A 21,381-nucleotide genomic window follows, 5' to 3' on the forward strand; every position below is an offset into this window, starting at 1 on the left:
TTACAGTGTTCATAAAGATATGAGATATTTGTAATTGCGCATGCGCAGAATCCATCCTCTTTGCCACGTTTCACTAATTACGTCATTGGTTTCAGTCAGACAGGCTCCCGTTGCTCTAACGACTCAGCCGGAGGTGGAGAGGCACGGCTCTGAAGTTGACGCCTAAACCGATTGTTTAATGTCATCTTAAACCGATTGTTTAATGTCATCTTTCTGAGTCGCCCATAAAAGAACAACCAAGCCGCGAGCTGCGTGTTGTTCCCGCTGTTTAACTTGCTGAGTTGGCTCCTCTTCCTGGTCAGCCATTTTGATTTTTTTCTGAGCGACAAGCAGCCGGCCCCGTGTGTATGCTAGCCACTGCTCCCATTTCCACACAGCGAAGCGTATCTGCCCAACTAAAGGAGCCCTTTACGAGACCGGAACACACTTCTCAACGAGTCCACAATGAATCCCGAATAGTAAGTATAATTTGCAAGAAGGCTGCGTCAAGTCTTTAGGTTTGCGTATGCTAGCAGGTAAGTTCGCATTGACTGTCAAGTTAAGCTAGGCTAGGCTAGGCTAGGCTAGGCTAGGCTAGGCTAGCTAACGTCAGCTGACAGCTTGTGTCCACCTGATCCGTCCGTGGACGTCTTATGAACACAGCCTTTTTTGTATTGTGACAAACGTTTAACACGGAATGAATGATTTAAAAACAAATGATAAAACATATGAATTGGATGCGGGAGGCTGCTGGCTAACCAAACTTGTGTCGGGGAGGAACAGGGATACATTTTGACAGTAAAGTTTGTTTATTTCAACCCTGTTTTACATTAAGAAACATGGTTGTGTTTACACAATTCAACATGTCCGAAAAGGAGTCATAAGATCCACATCTTAATCCACATCTCAGCAATTACTGATAATTTGTTCACTTCCTGTGTTTGTTCCAATTATGATCATAATCCTGAGCGAAAGCGTAGTAATTACTAGATGTTAAATGGAAAAAAAGAAAGTAAATAAGGCATCAAAAATAAATACAATCAATAAAACAAAATAAAATATAAACATGGTATAACATACCAAAATGTGACTCTTGTCCTTTAGCCAAATTATCTATACAACAATGCCACAACATAAACGTAAAAAATGTTTTACAGGAAAATAATTTATTTGCACATATAAATATTAATATTTACTAGGGTCGGGCGATATGGACCTTTGCATATATCACGATATGCCCATATAAAACGATATATAATTCAAATGGAGTTGAGTCTTGTATAAAAACCTACAAAGCTTAAGCCATATCATGAAATAGACTTGTGTCAAATGTTCAAGTTATGTATTTATTGGTAAAAAAAAAAAATGGCTAACCTTTCTAATGGAATGTCAGCCACTGCACACATTGCTACTAAATCTTCAACAAATTGTAATGTATGTGCTTGTCATGAAGGAAGATGTAGTTATCCATGTTATTATGTTATTCCAACTGCATATGGGAGATATTTTTTACAACTCTTTATCACTCTTAGAACAGCAAACGGCGCCTTTATTTTGAAAGCCAGTAGTATGTCTTATGTGTTGAGAATGTATGGGTACAAGAATAAACGTGCTTCTCGTCTTCACCCAGAACCTGTCCGCAATCAAACGCCACTAACGTTAAAGCGCTGGAGATGTATTCGTGTTGTGGAGCTCATTTACGTGGAAAAGAGAGATAGATAGATAGGGCCACTTTTCATCAATTTGATGGCACCACCAGACCTTGAACCTGCCCGTTTACAAAAAAATGCACCTCTGCCAACTTGTGGCCGTTTTTACTGCTTAACTTGAACACGTTGATATTCTCATGGATACCCCACTTCATCATGGTGATGTTGGCAAGCCACCGTGTCTGCAGGATACTGATGGAGCCAAAGCCCTGCAACAATGTAGTATGATTGTATTGTTTTGTCAAACATTGTCCCACTGTAACCGTGACTTGAGAACTGGAATGGTGAATCCCCGAATGCTTATTTGACATGCAAATAGCAGGTTGAATGACAACTCCCTTGTGACATTTGAATGTAGAGTATCATGTCACTGAGGTGTTGCAGTTGTGTAACTGTTGCTACTCCTGTCAGTGGGATCCTTGAGTCATTTATGAAAAGTGATACTACTTTGTGTATTTGGATGATTTATCATCTACTGCAAGGACATGGTGATTGAGGTCATGGTTTAGTTAAGTTCCAACGTGCCTATCATTGTCTGGATAGAGGAAGAACATGAAAAAGCATGACAAATGTGTATCTTTAGAATAACAATGAACCGCTTTTGTTGCTGCTTTTTGTCTTTTTTTATGGGTGCTTTGAGATGGGCGGCAGCAGCACATGCTGCTCGTTAAGAGGAGCCATTAGCGCTTTTATGTCACTCGCAGTTCAAAAGCATACCGATTTTACCTGTTCATATATTTGTTCCATTCATGATTAATAAATCCACACTCTCGTGTTCTTTAACTTGAACACACAGCATCTATCTACACCTTTGCCACCCTTCAGCAGGTTAGTCCCAGGAGACAGCGGACCCTTTTGAGAGGCTCTCTGTTTTAGTCTCCAGAAGTCTCTTATCTAGGAATATGAAAACAGCTCTTCCATATGTACTTTATAACACAGCATGATTGTGTACTCAAACCGCTGAGAGTCCAATAAAGAACCAAATAGAAATAATCCTGTCTTTCGTACTCCATTTCACCTTGGAAAGTCATAACAAAACTTCAATTTTTACATTGAAAAAGTCAATCCAGCGATCATGAAGGCTCAGCGGTGACATGGGGCAAACATCAAGGCTTCACATGTCCTTTGGAAATGAAATGCTGCTAGCATCCCATAGAACAGCTCGGACAGTGGCGCCATGTTTGAATTCTGATTTTTTTTGGACATCTTTATGAAGCGGAATACACGGATGCCAGACTTGGGTGCTAGTGCCATAGTTACGTGACAACAGCAAGGTGCTAATTTGAGGTGCTAGTTGTTACCTGTTAGAGCCAATGGCAAGCAGCCAAAGTTGTGTAATAGCAATGTCCGTGACAGGAAGTCAGCGGATCACTTCCTTGTTGTCACAGCCCGGATAATTACAGTACATAGCATTTTTTCAAACCACAATTGTAGTGATGGTGATGTGCTCATCTAAACACTGTGAAACGCACACAACAATGGACAGGCGGGAGCGCCAAGTGATAAGACGGCAGAGAAAATAACGGCAAGCAATTTGTGAGGTCTGATTCTTTTTTTCTAGTAGGCATTTTTATTATTATTACTCTAACTTGACTCTCCCCAGGAACTAGCTAGAACTACTTTCCTCTGCACCCAAATCCTACTAACTATGCTCAGGGAAAAATTAAATGAACACAAAAAAAATGTAGGGGAATTTCTGCTTTCCGTGTCTCAGCAACGACTGGTGATTTGTCCACTTTGGGTGTTTAACACGTACCCAGCAAGGTTTCCAATGGGGAAAGAAAAGAATACAAATGTAATAGACCTTCATCTCATAACCTCTCATAGGACGTGTGAATGTCACTTGACTTGGTGGAGTGTAGAAGGTGCCCCTCCAACTCCGACAGTGTCTCAGTCATGAGAAGGTCACATGCCACGGGACAAGCCCACAATTCCACCACAGTCATCTTACTCACGCATTGCTGTTCTGCAGCTTGCCGGTCGTGCATTTTTAATGGTAATCATGACGACAACTTCTCCAAATGGAGTACATTCTGTTTATCTTGGCTTCTCATTATTTAGTGTTTCATAATTCATCTTGAATAATAATTATTCAAAGTTTTATTTTCAAGTATTACTTATGTTACCATTTTATTTTTAACAATTACTCTTTTTGTGCATAAGCTGTATTTTTTTCTAATCCATTTTATACTGTATTTTTTCAACACTATTTTCTGTGAATTAATTATGGGAGGAGGATTGAAAAAGCACTGCTTCTTTCTACTCCTTTTCTTACATGTAGAATGTTTTTCATGATTTCATGTTTGGCTTTTTTCTATTGAAGTGAACAGCATAATGTAAAGTCTTTCAAAGACCTGTTTCCCTTTTTCAAGTAAAAGTAAATGTGTGTGTATGTGTGTATGCTTGTATGCTTAAAGTGATTGTGTAAAAGCTGTTCCTTGTGTTCTGTCCCTACAGTGACTATTTATTCAAACTTCTCCTGATTGGTGACTCCGGTGTTGGAAAATCTTGCCTTCTTCTCCGCTTTGCAGTAAGTTTCATCGATGTCAGCACAGCATGGTTCCTTTTTTTTTTTTTTAAATCTTTCTCTCTCCACAGGATGATACATACACAGAAAGCTACATCAGCACAATTGGTGTGGACTTCAAAATACGAACCATAGAACTCGACGGAAAGACCATTAAACTTCAGATTGTACGTAGTGTTATTTATGCTAAGATCATAATTACAATTTTATTTAGTTTAACTGTACAGTAGGAAAATTGAAGTGTAACATCTCCGGTTGTCCTCACACGGTGTTATTATGGTACGTCTTATTGTATCTTCTCCTACCTTTGACAGTGGGATACCGCAGGTCAAGAAAGGTTTCGCACCATCACATCCAGCTACTACAGAGGCGCTCATGGTATCATTGTAGTGTATGATGTCACAGACCAGGTTAGTGTCTCACCGCACCCTTTCCTACTTGTACGTGATTAACAATGTCACCCCTTAATGGTTAGGCTGCTACTGCTTTGCATACTGTTAAACTCATACTCTATTTCAGCTGCCATTTTGTATCCGTACTATAAAGATTAAACTACTCGGTGTACTGCTTGTGTAGATTTACTATCCACGGAAAGTGACTCAATACAAAGCTCTTTGTCTAATTCAGGCGTCTTCATAAATCAGTGTTCTATGGAGGCGCTGCAGGGAGGTCGTATTGTGAAATATATTTTTAGGGCCGTCAAAAATCGCGCATTAATGGCGGTAACTTTTTTTCATTATTAATGCATGTGTATTATGTCAAGGGATGTCACGTTGAGCCATAATGGCGTCTCCACAGACGCTGCCACTCTTTCATAACTATTCTGACCTGAACTCGTCATAAATGGATCTCTCGAGTCCTCATTGAGATTCATTCATTCATTCACTGAAAGTCACCTTTATCATACACGAATGTGTGGCGTAAATAAAGAGGAAGACAACCAGTATGTGGACGTAACGTAGCTACAGAAGTACAATGTGATGCATTTAAGTATGTCAGACTCTGGTCCAAGGCTGTGTTCACACTGCAGGTTAATTCCCTTTTTATCCGGCACCGTGCCGGATCTCCCTAGCCGTTCCTTCTTTCTTTTCTGAACAGTCTACTTTGTAATACACTCGCAGTACCCAATGTAGCAGACAGCCATTTTGGACGTAAACGTGTTCCCTAGCGGACCTTAGTGGCAGGTGAACGACAATGACGTCAGAGGTTCAGAGTTGAGTTTTAGATTGTCGTGAAGGCTACTCTGCTGAAACCCCCTTATAATGGTCTGGAACCAATGACCCGCCAGAAAGGAGGGCTGACTGTCCTGTGTCTTACCTGGAGCCAACTTGATAGCCCTGTGTTTGCCGTGGTAGGAGTCCTTCAACAACGTCAAACAGTGGCTGCAGGAGATCGACCGCTACGCCAGTGAAAACGTGAACAAGCTGTTGGTGGGCAACAAGTGCGACCTGACGACAAAGAAGGTGGTGGATTACACAACGGCTAAAGTAAGGACCCTGCAGCTTGACATGATTATATCTATTATTATATATGTCATCAACATAAGCAGGAGATGATGGACAGATGATACCACTTGATTATTATATCAGATATTATCAGTATCATTGCATTTCTAAATATACACTTATCGTGGTACTCGGTGTACAAAACATTTTCAATTATTCCAATCATTTATTTATTTAGAAATGAACACAGATGACGCCAGGTGGGTAGTGCTAAATGTACAAAAATAATACATACTGTGTACGTATACGCTACGTATACGTGCTGTGCAGCTGAAAAATAGATTTACTCTCGCTGGTACATTTGAACAAAAATGTATCGGGTATCATTTTATTTCTTGCAATGTGACACAAGAATGTGTCAGCCGTGTATTTGACACAGATGATGACTGTATGTATGTATTTTTTATCTCACAAGTTTGACTTTTAATCTTTAAACTCTGACCTTTTGTCCTTTTATCTCATTTAAAATTTGATCCCGACAATTCTGATTTACCATGGCCATTTTTTTTTTCTTTCGGTGGCGGAAACCGACTTGCGTACACTTACTTACACGTGGCGTTCATGCCGAATCTGTCGTATTCAGGAGTTTGCAGACTCTCTGGGTATTCCGTTCTTGGAAACCAGCGCCAAGAACGCCACCAATGTGGAGCAGGCCTTCATGACCATGGCTGCAGAAATTAAGAAGAGGATGGGCCCCGGGGCCGCCGCCAGCGGAGGGGAGAAGCCCAACGTGAAGCTGACCCCCGGCACGACCGTCAAGCCTTCGCCGGGAGGCTGCTGCTGAGGGCAAAAGTGCTGTCCTGCCCCCTGCTGGACAGGCCTGTACCTGCCATCTTCCTGAAAACTCAACCACAATCAGACAGGGTAGGGATGACATGAATCACAACAAGATCACGGTGTATTTGTACAACGATGTAGCACACTACCAAAATAAAAGCATCCTTCTCGTCATCCTGTCCTGCTATTGATAACAGTACAAAAACAGCCATCATTTCACCTGACATGGTCCTGTCAATCACCTTCATCTCGGTCCTGACTTTTAATTGCCTTCTCATGAGACTCGTGACGTGTTTCACTGCATTCCTTTTTGGCTTTTGGGAACGGAATCTGTTTCACCAAGGCTTTTTTTTTTGTTTAATTCTCCGGTCTGTCCCCTGCTTATTTCCATTTGACTGTACAACCTCAGCATAGCAGTGTCACATCTCAAGTGCAGTACTGTATGTATGTACATGCTATACCTGTGTGTGTGTGTGTGTGTACAGTGGAAGCCGTTGATGTCGACACTTCTGGGACTGGCAGGCTCAAGCTAGCCAAGTAACCCCAAGTAAAAGACATGCTTGATGATAAATTTGTGCGTATTTTTTATTTAGATTCTTGTTTTCTTATATTTGATGTTATCTAACAGTGGATTTTATATCTAACATTGACAGTTTTCCTCCAGTATATGTGCAAATCTTTTTTCAAGTCTGATCCCAAACAAAAGTTAACGTGTGTGTTTTGTTAGTTGCTGTGGGAGATGCCGGGTTAACACTGCCATTTTTATTTTCAAGCTTACTTTGCACTGAACAGGAAGTGACTGTGTGCATGTTGTAATGCTATGTAAGTAGACAGTTGTGTTGCTGTTCTGCTTTCACGTTGCCTAGCGATAATGAGGTTTAATACCAATAATGCTGCGCAACATATTTCTCTAAACGGACCATTTTTTATAGAAATGGCCACCTTGGCTCCCAAAGTAGATGTTGACGTAAGTGGGCTCACACGGGACCAGGATTTGACATCAACCACTTCCACTGTACATGCATATCTTGAAAAAAGTGGAAGAAAATGGCGTGTGTGTCTCTTTTCCAAACTTGGATTTTCTACCAGAGTACAGTCATCCCTTCAATATTGTTGTTTTATTATCACAACATAGTAATAAATGATGCCTGTGGCTATGGTCGCATTATTAACTATGGTCTAGAAGTCCATTAAAGCCCATTAAATATAAGTCATGCAGTATTAACCCTAACCCACCAGGTGGCGGTAATGAGTAAAAGTTATCCCATTCCATGTGGAAGTTTTTGGTATCCTATGTTTAAAGTCGTAAATTCCATGCTAACCCGCTAGCTAGTTGAGCAATGTGTTGAAAACAATAACAGTAGTGCAATGGCGACTATATGGGTGTTATTTCACGTCTTCCTGGATATAACCAATGAAGCGATATAAACGAGGGATGACTGTATCGTCCTTAAAAGATGTGCCAGGCATGAACGAGTCTTTCACAACTCTTGACTCACGGCTACTCGGCTTCGGTAACTCGTTCACATAACTCGTACTGCGAGCTAAATGAAGTGAATCGAGTACCCGTCAGTGATTAACCGATAAGAAAACTCGAGTCCGTAAAAGGATTGGTTTCCCATCACTACTGCCTAGTATGTTTGGGCCTGGGTGAGACCCGGTTCTTGGTGGAGGCCCAAATCCCGGGAAAGACACATACACTTCATTCTCGCGAGTGTGTGATATGTACACGTTTTTTTTTTTTTACGTATACGCACTAAATGTAAAATCTTCCAGCAGTTGTGTAGTGTTGACACATTGACGAAACATGTACCACTTCAACTGAAATACAAATACTGTACTACCAGACTGTATACACATGAAAATATACTTCTTGCTGAGATGTGGTAAAGAAATAAAAAAGCAAAATATTTATTCAACAATGGGGAAGTTTGACGGTTACGTGGGATCTGTTGTTGCAATCTCAGTGCACAATTGCAAAGAAATAAGATGTTCTCTTTTCATAATAAAGGCGACTGACTTGATTTTGAAAGGAGCTGTGGTGGAAGCGTGTTCTTTGCAACTTGACGTAGTCTGCTTCAGGCAGCTGTCTTGGGGCGAGAGGCGGGGTCCACCCTGGACTGGTGGCCAGCCAATCCCAGGGCACATATAGACAAACAACCATTCACACTCACATTTTGGAGTGGCTAATTAACCTAGCATGTTTTTGGAATGTGGGAGGAAATCGGAGTACCCGGAGAAAACCCACGCATGCACGGGGAGAACATGCAAACTCCACACAGAGATGTCCGAGGGTGGGATTGAACTCCTAGCTGTGAGGTCTGCGCGCTAGCCACTCGACCGCCGTGCAGCCCAATACCACATTCAATGTGAGTGAAGACATGGGCCGAGTGGGTGCTCCATGTTGGCCCCCCATGGTGTCCTGCTAGACTGCATGCGTGCGTTGAGTCAGATTGTCCACGGTAGATTGGACAGAGGATAAAAAGCTCCGAGTGTGGTTCTTCAGGGCTGCTGACTGCCTCTCAATTAGCATCAAGGCGTTTGCTAACACTAGAGGGTAAGAACAAGAGTGAGACGACGACGATTGTCACCAGAGGGGACAGAGGAGGAGGCTTACCCGGAGAGGTGGCGTCCATGTAGCTGAGGAGCTGCTCCCCCGAGTGCAGAACACGAGACATCAGGGGCTGATGGCCGCCCATCTCTTCATGAAGCTCCTGTCAAGAGAAGCGTCTGTGCTGTCCAGTCCTTTGGTTTGTTGGAATCTATGGTACACGTTACCTGGTACTCAGCAAGCCACTTCGGAACGCCGTCGGTGGGAGCGGCCGACATGCCCGTCTGGTCAGAAAGCATGTAGAGCCAGCGGATGTGCTGCTGCAAGAGTGAGCTGAACATCTGAAACACAAACGGTTCAGTGTTCTCCAGAGGCCAGTGGCCATGATGCAATAGCAAAGGTAGCTCAAAAACAACAAAACAAACATGTTTACCATTTGGACCACATTGAAAAAATATCACAGATTTTGAGAATGACGTTGTAAATTTTAACATTTTGGACCAAATTCAACTCTGAATCTCAGGCTCTAATATTAAAAACCATATTTAGAAGGTCATAAACTGCTTTTCTACACTGTAACTACCATAATGTTCCATTTATAAAGAAGGAACTCGGCTTAAAGGCTGGGAATCAAACCCTAACCCGCAAACCTGAGCCAAGCCACCCAGGGGTCGGTGCTTACATGGATATGTTGTATCAGAGAAGAATCCTGGTCCTGGTCCGCCAACATGGTTCTCTCCGTGTCTCTCAGGTCCAAGCCACACAGTTGCTCCACCAAGATCTCCATTTCCTGGTTGTTGTCGCAAGTCAGTCCTCCAACCGACTCCATCCATGACCGGGAACTTCTCGTCACTGCCACGCCAGATTGACATACGTTAGCATACGTTAGCGTGATAGCGCTCGTAGCATCATTCATAAAAACCAGTTCAGTACCTGATTGGGTCGCATCTGCACTCATCTTCTCCTTTTCATCATCTTGACTGCTTTCCTCAACCTCTGGAGCCGGGTTCTTCTCAGGCGTTCTTGTTGTGTTGAGGATGGCTGTGACCTCTCTGACCTTCAAACATCATGTACAAATCAAGTTAGAAAGGTTAGAAAACAATTAGCATTTCATTGACAGAAATTCAAATTTCATCCATTCCGACCACCACGGGTAGGTGCCTAGCGGTCGGTGGGCACCACGGGTAGGTGCCTAGCGGTCAGTAGGCACCACGGGTAGGTGTCCAGCAGTCGGTGGGCACCACGGGTAGGTGCCCAGCGGTCGGTGGGCACCACGGGTAGGTGTCCAGCAGTCGGTGGGCACCACGGGTAGGTGCCCAGCGGTCGGTAGGCACCACGGGTAGGTGCCTAGCGGTCAGTAGGCACCACGGGTAGGTACCCAGCAGTCGGTGGGCACCACGGGTAGGTGCCCAGCGGTCGGTAGGCACCACAGACCCGACCTTAATTTGGGATTCAATGTTCATAAATGGAATATTTTCCTATTTAGAGCATAGAAAACCTAATTATGAAACATTAGAGTCCTGTAAACATGACATAACACCCCTACAGTCCAATTATTCATTGTTTACGTCGGATTGCATGACTATTACGCTACAGGACCTTCAGCACCTTTTTTGCACATCTGCATGTGTTGCTTTAGTATCCAAGGTGCATCCTCTCATCTGAGCAGGCTTTATCAGTTCACATACTAGATAGGACAGCTCTAGTCCGAGGGGACTGGAGGAGAGCGCTGTGAACCAACGACAGTCGTTGAGTGCGTCCATGACATGCTAAAAGGTGCTAGCGTAAAAGCACCCGACACACACGCGGCTAGGTGCCTCCCCAGGTGGGTGAAAAGGTGCATGGCTTGGTTTGGTGTCCTTCAAAACGTCTGGCAACACAAATGGAAAAGTTCGGCCAAAATACCGACCTGTCTGGGGAGGAACTGCAGCTCCTCGAGGCGGTCCGGCAGAGACAAGAACTCCTGGTCCAAGTCATCATGGACACACCCGGACTGAGGAAGAACATCGGTTGTACGGATGAACGCGATGGCGGAGGGGGGTCGTGAACGTTGAAGCTGATGTCCATCCTGGACTCCATCTTTGCCTGCACCAAACCCGTCCAGAGACTCGGCAGAGTTCTGCAGTGTTTCGGAGCGCAGACCCGAGGAAGTGATTTTCTGATGGCCCCCCTCCCACACGTTAGTCCGTCTGGGGCTGTTCTGGATCAAGCTCAACCCAGACAGGCTGGTGGATCTACAAAGGAGATCCAGTTCAACACCAGAATCCTGCAAGGCCGGGTCTTGATGCTGAAGAGAGTCTCCCTGGAGGTCAAAGCTATCCAACTCATTGTCCACGTGTCCGGGTCTCAGAGGGTAGGTGTAGTCCAGCAGGGCTTGGTACTCCTTGTCTGGATCCCAGTCTGCAGTCTGCCTGTCTGAGGTTGGATGCGGCGACTCGGGGATGGCACAGTCCCAATAGTTGGCTTCATGAGATGACATGGACTGTCTCCTGACAGAACGTCTGCTGAACTCTGATTGGCCGCTTTTGGATGGAGACGTGCAGCGTGGTGCGTAAGAAGGGTCCACAACAGCGGATGCCGGTTGTGGCCTCACGGCACGGAACTCCAGGATGGAGCTGGAGAGGCTGCACTCAATTGGTCTTCTGGGTGCAGCAGAAGGGTCTCGCTGGGGTCCTTCCATGCAGCCGTGGAGGTCAGAGATCAGCATCGGTGAGCGGCACCCTGCCTTCGGGGCAGCATGAGGTGAGGCATCGCCGGGACGGAAGCTAAGGATCGCTGGATCCTCTCTTAGCCGAGTCGGAAAATCCACGATGGCGGATTGTTCATCTTCTTCGGTCCTCCTGTCACTTGCACGTTCTTCCTGGGGAAAGAAAGCCCACCATTTCAATAATTTCAATAATTAATCTAACAAACTAATTATTGATGAACCAATACAATAAATTCAACCAGCGGCCAGAGATGATGACACCAGCAGGGATCGACCAAAGAGGATCGTGGAACTAACTAGAAGGGTCCACTAAAATGACATCATTTTGCCTCATAATTACTACATTATTCTAAGATTACATCTTTTTTCTTTATTTTTGTAAAAATTACTGACTTTTCCTTGTTTGATTTTTGTGTTTCTTTTTACAATGTGCAGCGAGCCACAAGTGGCCCCCGGGCCACACATTGGACACCCCTACTTTAGCTACTGTAAATGTGCCCGTCTATGGAGGACCAAAACTGCCAAAATAATAAATAAATAAATAAAGTGGAAATAAAAACAAAAATGAAAAAAAAAAAATCAAAAAAATTAAATACAAAAAAATTAATATAAATGGAAATAAAAACAAAAATAAAAAATATATAAATAAATAAAAGCAAAAATAAATACAAAAATAAAAAACAAGATTCAAAAATTAAAAATAAATACAAAAATAAATATATAAATAGAATTACATATCAATAAATAAATATCGACTAGGTATGCCTGCAAACGGCCACAGCAAGAGGAAGTATACAGGGAGAAAAGTACACATTTACCGGGACAATAATGGCGGTGTCCACCAGGAAGTGGGATTTTCACACTCACATGTCGATCAACCAATAGGCGAACAGTTCAACCCAAGACACACTTAGGACCGCCCCCTCATTTGAATAGTTTTTCCTTCTGCATTTCAAGCTGACATTTTTGAATCTTGTTTTTTATTTTTGTATTTATTTTTGCTTTTATTTATTTATTTATATATATATTTTTGTTTTTATTTCCATTTATGTTAATTTTTTTGTATTTAATTTTTTTGATTTTTTTTTTCATTTTTGTTTTTATTTCCACTTTTATTTATTTATTTATTTATTATTTTGGCAGTTTTGGTCCTCCATACCTGTCACTGATGGATGAAGGATAATACTTGCCTCCCGTGGATGCTTATCAGGACGTGTGTTCTTCAACACGGAAGGCTGCTGGACGGACGACAGGGGCTTCCTGGTCACATGACGCCTGTCAGTCTTCAACACGGAAGGCTGCTGGACGGACGACAGGGGCTTCCTGGTCACATGACACCTGTCAGTCTTCAACACGGAAGGCTGCTGGACGGACAACAGGGGCTTCCTGGTCACATGACGCCTGTCAGTCAGGTACGCGGAGGTGGGCGCCATGCTAACATTTCCGGGGGCCAGCCCTTTGTCCCATTCTTTGGCTCTCTTGCCAACCGGAACGCCTTCTGTCGTCTGTGTCAGGGGTTTTCTAGGTCTACTTTCTCCAAGGTGCTCCTTCCGTGGCAGACTCCGCTCCAAGGTGTCCATCGGACCAAATGGGCGGGTCCTGCAATAGAAAAAAAACAGATGAAGATGTTTACATGTTTTAAAAAGATACTTTAAATGTGCTAGCATGTAAGGTGTGCATAACCATAGCAACCTGCTGTCACAAGTGGTTCTGTGTAACCATAGCAACATACAATGTCCTACCTTTGAGGACAGTTGACTAGCATAAAAGTCACCAAAACATGTGAACGACCTTCCAGCCTAAAGACTACCATCTCCACACGGGATTAAAGCAACATTTAGGTTCAATGTTGCTCTTTTTCATCGCTGTGGTGTTAGGAAAGGTACAAAAGAACAATACCGTTTGACGTCACTACTCACCAGACCTTTTCTTCTTTACGTACACGGAAGTACGTCTCCACGCCGGAAGTTGAATCCAAACGAGAACGAGTGAAAAGCCCCCTGGGCTGAGGAGTTGTGTCTTTCTTTGAGGTATCCATTTGCGGTGACTCGCTCTCGCCATTTTGGATCCAACCTCCTTCCTCCCAGCGTGCTGCGTTTACGTGTCGCTGTCGCAACCCCGAACTTGAGCCAAGCTGTTCTTTTCGCAAGCCGCACTCAGTGAATTCCACTGCAAATACGTACATAACCATCCATGCGTCTGTTTGATCAGCTACTTGTTCTTTTAAGGGCCGCCTATCCCAGGTGAAGTGAGGTGAAACGTGGACGTCTGCGCTACACCAGGCACGAATACTGGAAGATACACATCTTTTTATCGGCACGTGAAGCGTACTCGGTACACAAGTGGAATTGTACTTCCCTCTAGCGGAATGACGGGGAAGTGCACGTTTTTTTTTACCAAATGAAATTATTATTTTACAAACACTATTCAATTGCGACATTTAAAAGGTAGAAAAAATAGCACAATCTAAAGAGAAAAAGTTAACGCTTTTGTTATTTTTCTAAATTTAACCTTTTATTTATCCAAATTGGCCTCATTGAGATCCGTTTTTCTGGCCAAGAAAGCAGCAAACGTTTAGATACAGACAATGACAACATTTTAGAGGAAAGTGATAAAAGTATATAGAAATAAAACAGCTTTATAGTAAACTTGCACATTTCAGCATCTGCCCTACACTTGACTGATTTAAAAGCATTTCAAGCATTCTGTTAAGTCTAAAAACACTAATAATAACTTTCACCTAACACAAAGCTAACGTGCCAATAGAAACTAAATATACATAAATCACAAGGAAAAAGACGCACAAAACTGCAACGTCAAAAATAATATAAGAAATTTGTAAAAAATGACAATGAATAAATTGCAAAAAGAAACATTTTTCTAGTTAGATAAAATGTTGAAACCTTTCAGCTGTTTCTTTACGTCTCAATGATGGAAACAGATTGTATATGATTAAAAATACAATAAGAACTCTTTAGACAAACAGGTGAGGATAGCGTATCCTTTTTTAATATCCGCTCTGTCACAACGTTGTGGACAAGTTGACATAAAGACCAGTTTTCAGCACAAGCGCCTTACTGGCCAGAAGCAAAAACGAACCTCATTGATGTTTCCACATAAATTCAAGTGTAGTACAAATGACAAAATGCACAAACACTAAACTAGTCCAGACTAGAAGTCCACACAGCGGCCCTTTCTCTCCCAGTCTCCATAACGGGTGGGCTCCGGACCCCTGGGACCTCCTTTTTCCTTTGTCACGGGGTTCACATCGTCACGGAATCCTGGCGGTGACAAATACTCAATATATCACAACTATAATGTACTCTAGAACTGTACTCTACACATATATACTACATGAAATATTTGATGATTTATAATGAGTGAAGCGAGAAATAAAGACATTAAATACTGGACATGCAATATAGAAAAATAAATAATGATGCATATATAACAGTATGTATATAATGTATATAATATTTTAGATACATAATTTCTAAATAAAGAAATGATATAAACAATGATATGAAATAAGGACCCATCAAATGAAGATTGGCATGTCACCAATTCTGTCTGGAATCAGCAGTCAAGTCAGAATCTTTACTTTCCAGAACATCCTTGTTCTTTTCCTCGTCGTTGTCAAGTCTCCCCAGGGGAGTTTTCGCCTTCTTTAGAGGAGCTCCATCCTTCGGTTCCCCGCTGGCGGCCCGCAGCCATCCTGAATAAAAAGCCAAATATTTCAATCAAGTGTTCTTGCAGCCTTCCACGGTGGGATGTTTACCCCCACTTTAGAAGGTCATCTTAGTCATGCCGGGAAAACATTAAATTAAAGCCACTGACCTGTTGAGGCTGAGTGGAAAACAGGACTCTTCGAAAGTAAATGTTTGGAGCTGAAAACACAAAACGACAAGCGAGACATTTGTTATTCATAAGAACAGTAGTTATGACGCCGCAACCTTTTTTCCAGCTGATGTGCTCCCCGCCTACAGCTCGTACTGCGCATGCGTACTTTGTCGCCATCTTGGAAACAACTACGGTACGCCGTCAGGATCAAAATTACAGCGCTTCGTTTTTAAACGACGGCTGTTTGAATCCGGGATCTGCATCCTACCGTATGTGTAAATAAATAAATAAATTAAGTAATTAATTAATTAATAAATTAATAAATGTGTATTTATTGCCCCCCAGCCAAGAAAGCTTGAATTTGCTTAAAATGGTTGCCACTTTTGTATGTGTATACTCTTTGTATGTTCATTGTATGTGGGTTATAATGTTATTGTAAATATTGTATATATGTTCATGTTATAATGACACAAATATCTGTTATAATGTTATTGTAAATATTGTATATATGTTCATGTTATAATGACACAAATATCGGTTTAATTTAAGCGATACCTGATGTGTTTGTGTTGTATGTTTACGTGGAACGATGAATACGTCACCGTGTACCCCTACTGCTCCTAATTAGTGTAACACCTCCGGTGTTTTGTCCGCGCCTTCCTACTTCCCTTTTATTCACGAGCTCTATGTGAGATGTTAGCATGTTTGTGGCTTAACAAATATTTTTAGTTTCAAACTTTATTTGTCGTTTTTGTCTCGTGTTGTAATTTGTGTAATAAGTTATTCGGCCACATTGTGACGACAACGTGTTTGTTATCCTCCATCAGGTATTTGTGTTTCACTTTGTGCCCTTTTATTCACCATCTCTATGTGACATGTTAGCTTGCGTGTGGCTTAACAAATATTTTTAGTTTCAAACTTTGTCATTTTTGTCTCGTGTTGTAATTTGTGTCATAAGTTATTCGGCCACATTGTGACGACAACGTGTTTGTTATCCTCCATCAGCCGAGAATAAAGTGCAGCAACCGCAGCAACCCGGTGTCCGTCGTTACCCTTCGACCACAACGCAGAGTCAAACTGCACCGGTTCCACAGATCCCGGATTCAAACACAGCCACACACTTTGTTTGATGATGTGGAGTATTGAAGAGCGACATAAGGCCAAAAAGTAAGTGGCAAAGTAGCATCCTGACATTTTTCACTATGTGACACGCTGAATGCTGACCCCCCCCCCCCCACCTACCAGTTCATCCAGTCTGGTACGGAGTCGTGTCCTTGAAACTCCAGTTGATGGTCTCCAAGAATATGGAGAAAAAAAGTTTGTGTACGAGTTTGGATATTGCCAATACTGATCCGTATGATCTTATCTTTACTTATCTTAAGGTATCTTAACTTGGTATAGGACTGATACCAATGTCCTCGTAGTGTTTGTCTTTTCTGTCTTGAAGTGTGTGTGTGTGTGTGTGTCCTCTTGCACGGTGGAGTCTGATACGACATGTCGGTGCCAACCCCGAGGGAAGACGCTTGCTAATAGGCTCAGAGGAGGAGCCTGCTGGGAGAATGGAATGGCTATGTTTTTTGTGTGTGTGTCTCCATTGCTTGATAAAAGCGTGTATTGTTATAGAATACGACCCGTTCAGCGTTATGACCAAAAAGTGCCCACTTATGTTGACACAAAATATGAGTCATTTCTATCAAAAAGGTTTGTTTATGTTGACATGTTGTAGTATTGTTAACTACAAGCAGCCACATCACTGCTGCCTACTAACATAACACAGTCACTTCCTGTTCAGTGCAAAGTAAGCTTCTCTATCTAGCAGGATTCTACTACAGTAACTGACCAATTGGGTTTAGATTGTTAGCCACCGTAGGAAAGTATGGTGGAGTATTGGGGCCACATTGAAAAAACAAAGCTGAGATTTTGAGAATAAAGGCTTAAATTTAAGAGAAAAGAGGTAAAAAAATTTTTACAAAAATAATAGATTTACTAGAATAAAGTCGTAAAAAGTTGTAAATACTGTATATGAGAATAAAGTCATACATACACAAGAATAAAGTTGGAAATTTTGTGCAAACAAACACACACCCACACGAACAAACACTTCCTCAATCACCACTGACCACATGCGGGGTGGTGCGTTCACGGGCATGGGAACTCGGTAAAAAAGTAATATCATTTCTGATCAAATCCACAGAAGGACATGTCATGGACCGTAAGTGGGCAGTAACGTCTTTGTGGCTGGCCTGTTGGTACAAGCGTCACGTGGCAGTTACCGTGGCAACACAATGATATTGTATCAGTGCTTTGCTGATGATGTAATATTGTCGGACTTCAAACAAGTCCGACGTGACTTCAGTCCCATCCATGGCGGCGTCAGGGTGGACTTGCACGGATTACGGCGTATTAGTTGTCCACATCAGCCTTGCTCAAGGATTAGTCAGGAAAGGCAGATTCCTCTCTCCTCCTCCATCACGTACAGCGAAGACTCCAGACGTTCCTGTGCCCCCCCCCCAGGGATGGGATGATGTGGTTTCCAGCACTCCTCCTACCTGTATGTATTCCTTTTCTTTGTGGAGCACCCATCAAGTCCAGCCCCTCGTTTATCACACTCTTAATTGGTTCCAGACATGACCGTGATGAGTCAATTTATCTTATTTCTCAACAGCAAATTCCTGTAATTGGAGCTTAGGAAACCTGTTTGCAACCTTCTAAATAACATCATTAGAGCCCTCTAAAATACTAGAACCAATAACAGGAATGGAATATTTGTATTTTCTCTTTAATTGCAATCCTTTTTCTCAGTTTGCACATTTCCTATTGAAATCCAGGGAAGAACGCTAAGGTGAGGTCACGTCCGTGCGCCTGCACGGGGGCGGACTTACCCAGAGGCCAACACACTCGCCATCTCCAGTATCTCCACTCCGCGTCCAAGAGGAGGAAGGACAACAAAGCCGGCATCTTGTGAAGGTAGGAGCACCCGCAGGTATGTCTGCTTGCTCCGCCTGGCTGACAACCTTCTTGTGGAGCAAACGTTGGAAGTTCTCAGGAAGGGCTTGGCTTTCACAGGACGCCTCCATTCGTGCGTGCGCACATCTGTGGGAATATCCTAACAGAACTCTCTAATCTTCTTAAACGGCACAGGATTATTCATGCAGAGGGGGGCTATTGTATGGGGGGGGCTTTGAATCCCAGTCAGAGAAAATGGCACCATATGACAATATATATTAGTGTTACTATTATAATTATTATTATATTGAGAAGAGTAGTTACTGAGGAACTCATGAAGAACTGTTGAGTAGAGTAGTTACTGAGGAACTCATGAAGAACTTGAGTAGAGTAGTTATTGAGGAACTCATGAAGAACTACTGAGTAGAGTAGTTACGGAGGAACTCATGAAGAACTGTTGAGTAGAGTAGTTACTGAGGAACTCATGAAGAACTACTGAGTAGAGTAGTTACTGAGGAACTCATGAAGAACTACTGAGTAGAGTAGTCACTTGGGAACTCATGAAGAACTGTTGAGTAGAGTAGTTACTGAGGAACTCATAAAGAACTACTGAGTAGAGTAGTTATTGAGGAACTCATGAAGAACTACTGAGTAGAGTAGTTACTGAGGAACTCATGAAGAACTGTTGAGTAGAGTAGTTACTGAGGAACTCATGAAGAACTGTTGAGTAGAGTAGTTATTGAGGAACTCATGAAGAACTACTGAGTAGAGTAGTTACTGAGGAACTCATGAAGAACTGTTGAGTATAGTTACTGAGGAACACATGAAGTACTGAGTAGAGTACTTATTGAGGAACTCATGAAGAACTACTGAGTAGAGTAGTTATTGAGGAACTCATGAAGAACTGTTGAGTAGAGTAGTTACTGAGGAACTCATGAAGAACTGTTGAGTAGAGTAGTTATTGAGGAACTCATGAAGAACTACTGAGTAGAGTAGTTACTGAGGAACTCATGAAGAACTGTTGAGTAGAGTAGTTACTGAGGAACTCATGAAGAACTGTTGAGTAGAGTAGTTATTGAGGAACTCATGAAGAACTACTGAGTAGAGTAGTTACTGAGGAACTCATGAAGAACTACTGATGTTTGAGGGGGCACCATCATGATCCTTCATTGGAACAATGGAGCTTTAGGTTGTGCAGGGGTGTCAAATGGCAGCCGGGGATGTGAAGATGTAGCAGGGGGCATCCCTCAAGACTGAAGACCCTGGTCTGTGTGGTAACGACTCGCTTCTTAAGCAAATAAATTCATGATTCTTTATTTGTTGACGCTTGGACCGTCCGTGTTCCCCTCATCCAACGAGGAACGTTTAAGGGGAACGTTTCAGTTCCAGACAGTGGATGCCCTCTGTGAAGCCATCTTCTCCACCTGGAGCAACATTGCCACTGGCCTCCTGGAACTCTGGTATCAGACATGCCCAAAGCCATTTTTGAGGTACTAACAAGAATTGCACCCCTTTTGTGAACATTTTATTTCTATTTAGACTTTGGACAGCCTATTTCATTTCAATGCTTGTTTACCATAAATGGATGACTCAAAAATGTCTTTGTCTCACTCCCATTTCTTCTTTTCGCAATTTGAAGCTCTAAGAAGCTCAGCCACACGTAAATTCTTCCATTTTTTTAACGTGTCTTCTTATCGTCTTATTTTGAAAGTCTCCATCGGATGTAGCAGCCCGTAACACACAGTAGCTTACACATTGAGATTCCATCGCCAAGGCATCCACATCTGCACCCGCAGCTCCCATCACGCGTCCTTTTTGCATCAGCACCATCACCGGGGCATCCACGGGAACGCTCGCCGGACGAAGAGCGTCATGGGCCGCGCGGAGGAACACGGAACGCCCGAGACGAGCGTGGGAGTCGGAGTGATGCTGAGCCGGCGGAAGAGCAACGGCAGGCGGAGAAAGCGAAAGGAGTTGTTCGCCGTCCAGATGTGCTTGGCGGGCTTTCTGCTGGGACTGGCCGCCGGGCTCCGGAAGGTGGCACAGCGCGGAGGTAAGACATGAGCGATCCCGAAATAGGAGTATCGTTGTCGGCGTCTTTTTTTGCGGATGAGATGAAGCGCAAGCACGAAACTTGGACTTGCACGTTTGCTTTATGAACGAGTCCGCTCAGTTGCTAATAACACTCTTAATTGATTATTCGGGAGGCATTTTGTCCTCCGGCTGTGGTGAGTGGAATCACACCCAGGGCAATGTTTGGTTTATTTACATGCTTTGGTTAACAAAGTCACACTTTTACTATTGCACTATTCAACATGCCCAAAAAGGAGTCGGAAGAAGTAGATCCGATCGGACACTTATCCATGTCCCAGCAATTTCTGATCACTTATTCACTTTCTGTGTGGAACATGGACTAGATACCAATTTGTGTTATTGTAGTAAAAGAAAGATGGTAGGTACCGGAGTAAGCAAACATAAATATTTCATAAAGAATACTTACATAATTTTAATATGACCATTTCATCTCCGACCTTTCCACTGGTTTCTTCTGTGCTTCCCCCGAAACAAAAGGCAGTGGTATCATCCCCAAATAATACCAGCTTTAAGTCTTTGCTAACTCTGCAGATGTCATTGATGTACAAGTTGAACTCTTTTGGTCCCAGTATTGACCCCTGGGGTACTCCACATGTCATAGTTAAATTTGTGGTTGTATGTTCTCCTAGGGTTCGGGTTCGGGTTCGACCCGAGGTACAAGAGCTGGCAGGTCCGCAATGTATGTATGTCACGGGGAGATCCTTTTCCTTTTTACTTTGGCACTGTTGCGGTTGCTAAGCAACGCC

General features: G+C 42.9%; 4 protein-coding genes across 11 annotated transcripts in view; 2 read left to right on the plus strand and 2 right to left on the minus strand.

The window, feature by feature from the left end:
- Positions 1 to 77: 77 nt before the first annotated feature.
- LOC131132046 (ras-related protein ORAB-1-like) lies at positions 78 to 8,532 on the plus strand. The gene is made up of 6 exons (XM_058077230.2): positions 78 to 458; positions 4,146 to 4,218; positions 4,287 to 4,382; positions 4,530 to 4,625; positions 5,571 to 5,702; positions 6,304 to 8,532. The coding sequence occupies exons 1-6, from the start codon at positions 445 to 447 to the stop codon at positions 6,502 to 6,504; spliced, it is 612 nt and encodes a 203-aa protein (XP_057933213.1). The 5' UTR covers positions 78 to 444; the 3' UTR covers positions 6,505 to 8,532.
- Positions 7,099 to 14,034, minus strand: cep68 (centrosomal protein 68). Of its 3 annotated transcripts, XM_078796149.1 has the most exons (9): positions 13,675 to 14,034; positions 13,094 to 13,354; positions 12,946 to 13,030; positions 10,958 to 11,908; positions 9,982 to 10,105; positions 9,731 to 9,900; positions 9,276 to 9,389; positions 9,115 to 9,211; positions 7,099 to 9,047 (listed from the first exon to the last, which is right to left on the minus strand). In XM_078796149.1, the coding sequence occupies exons 1-9, from the start codon at positions 13,944 to 13,946 to the stop codon at positions 8,923 to 8,925; spliced, it is 2,199 nt and encodes a 732-aa protein (XP_078652275.1). In that variant the 5' UTR covers positions 13,947 to 14,034; the 3' UTR covers positions 7,099 to 8,922. The 3 variants fall into 3 exon arrangements, with proteins under 3 accessions (XP_078652275.1, XP_078652274.1, XP_078652276.1); XM_078796148.1 differs by having other exon boundaries at positions 12,946 to 13,354; positions 13,675 to 14,032; XM_078796150.1 differs by lacking the exon at positions 13,675 to 14,034 and adding an exon at positions 13,498 to 13,668 and having other exon boundaries at positions 12,946 to 13,354.
- A 708-nt stretch (positions 14,035 to 14,742) lies between these two features.
- On the minus strand, positions 14,743 to 18,695 carry sdhaf4 (succinate dehydrogenase complex assembly factor 4). The gene is made up of 4 exons (XM_078796157.1): positions 18,478 to 18,695; positions 15,593 to 15,642; positions 15,357 to 15,470; positions 14,743 to 15,036 (listed from the first exon to the last, which is right to left on the minus strand). Exons 1-4 carry the CDS (start codon positions 18,498 to 18,500, stop codon positions 14,927 to 14,929), a joined length of 297 nt encoding a protein of 98 aa, XP_078652283.1. The 5' UTR covers positions 18,501 to 18,695; the 3' UTR covers positions 14,743 to 14,926.
- LOC131132041 (sodium/potassium/calcium exchanger 3-like) overlaps positions 16,264 to 21,381 on the plus strand; it is a 35,464-nt gene continuing 30,346 nt past the window's right edge. For 2 of the 6 annotated variants that reach the window (XM_058077217.2, XM_058077218.2), the window contains exons 1-2: positions 19,380 to 20,031; positions 20,338 to 20,594. In XM_058077217.2, the coding sequence (XP_057933200.2) occupies positions 19,847 to 20,031; positions 20,338 to 20,594 (442 nt within the window). In that variant the 5' untranslated portion in view covers positions 19,380 to 19,846. Of the gene's footprint in view, positions 16,423 to 16,600; positions 16,763 to 16,830; positions 18,563 to 19,379; positions 20,032 to 20,337; positions 20,595 to 21,381 lie in introns of those variants that run through there. The other 4 variants (XM_078796155.1, XM_078796156.1, XM_078796154.1 and 1 more) reach the window with 4 other exon arrangements.

Source organism: Doryrhamphus excisus, linkage group LG14, assembly GCF_037039965.1.
Source record: "Doryrhamphus excisus strain RoL-2023G ecotype Guam linkage group LG14, RoL_Dexc_Guam_v1.1, whole genome shotgun sequence".
NCBI classification, from domain to species: domain Eukaryota; kingdom Metazoa; phylum Chordata; class Actinopteri; order Syngnathiformes; family Syngnathidae; genus Doryrhamphus; species Doryrhamphus excisus.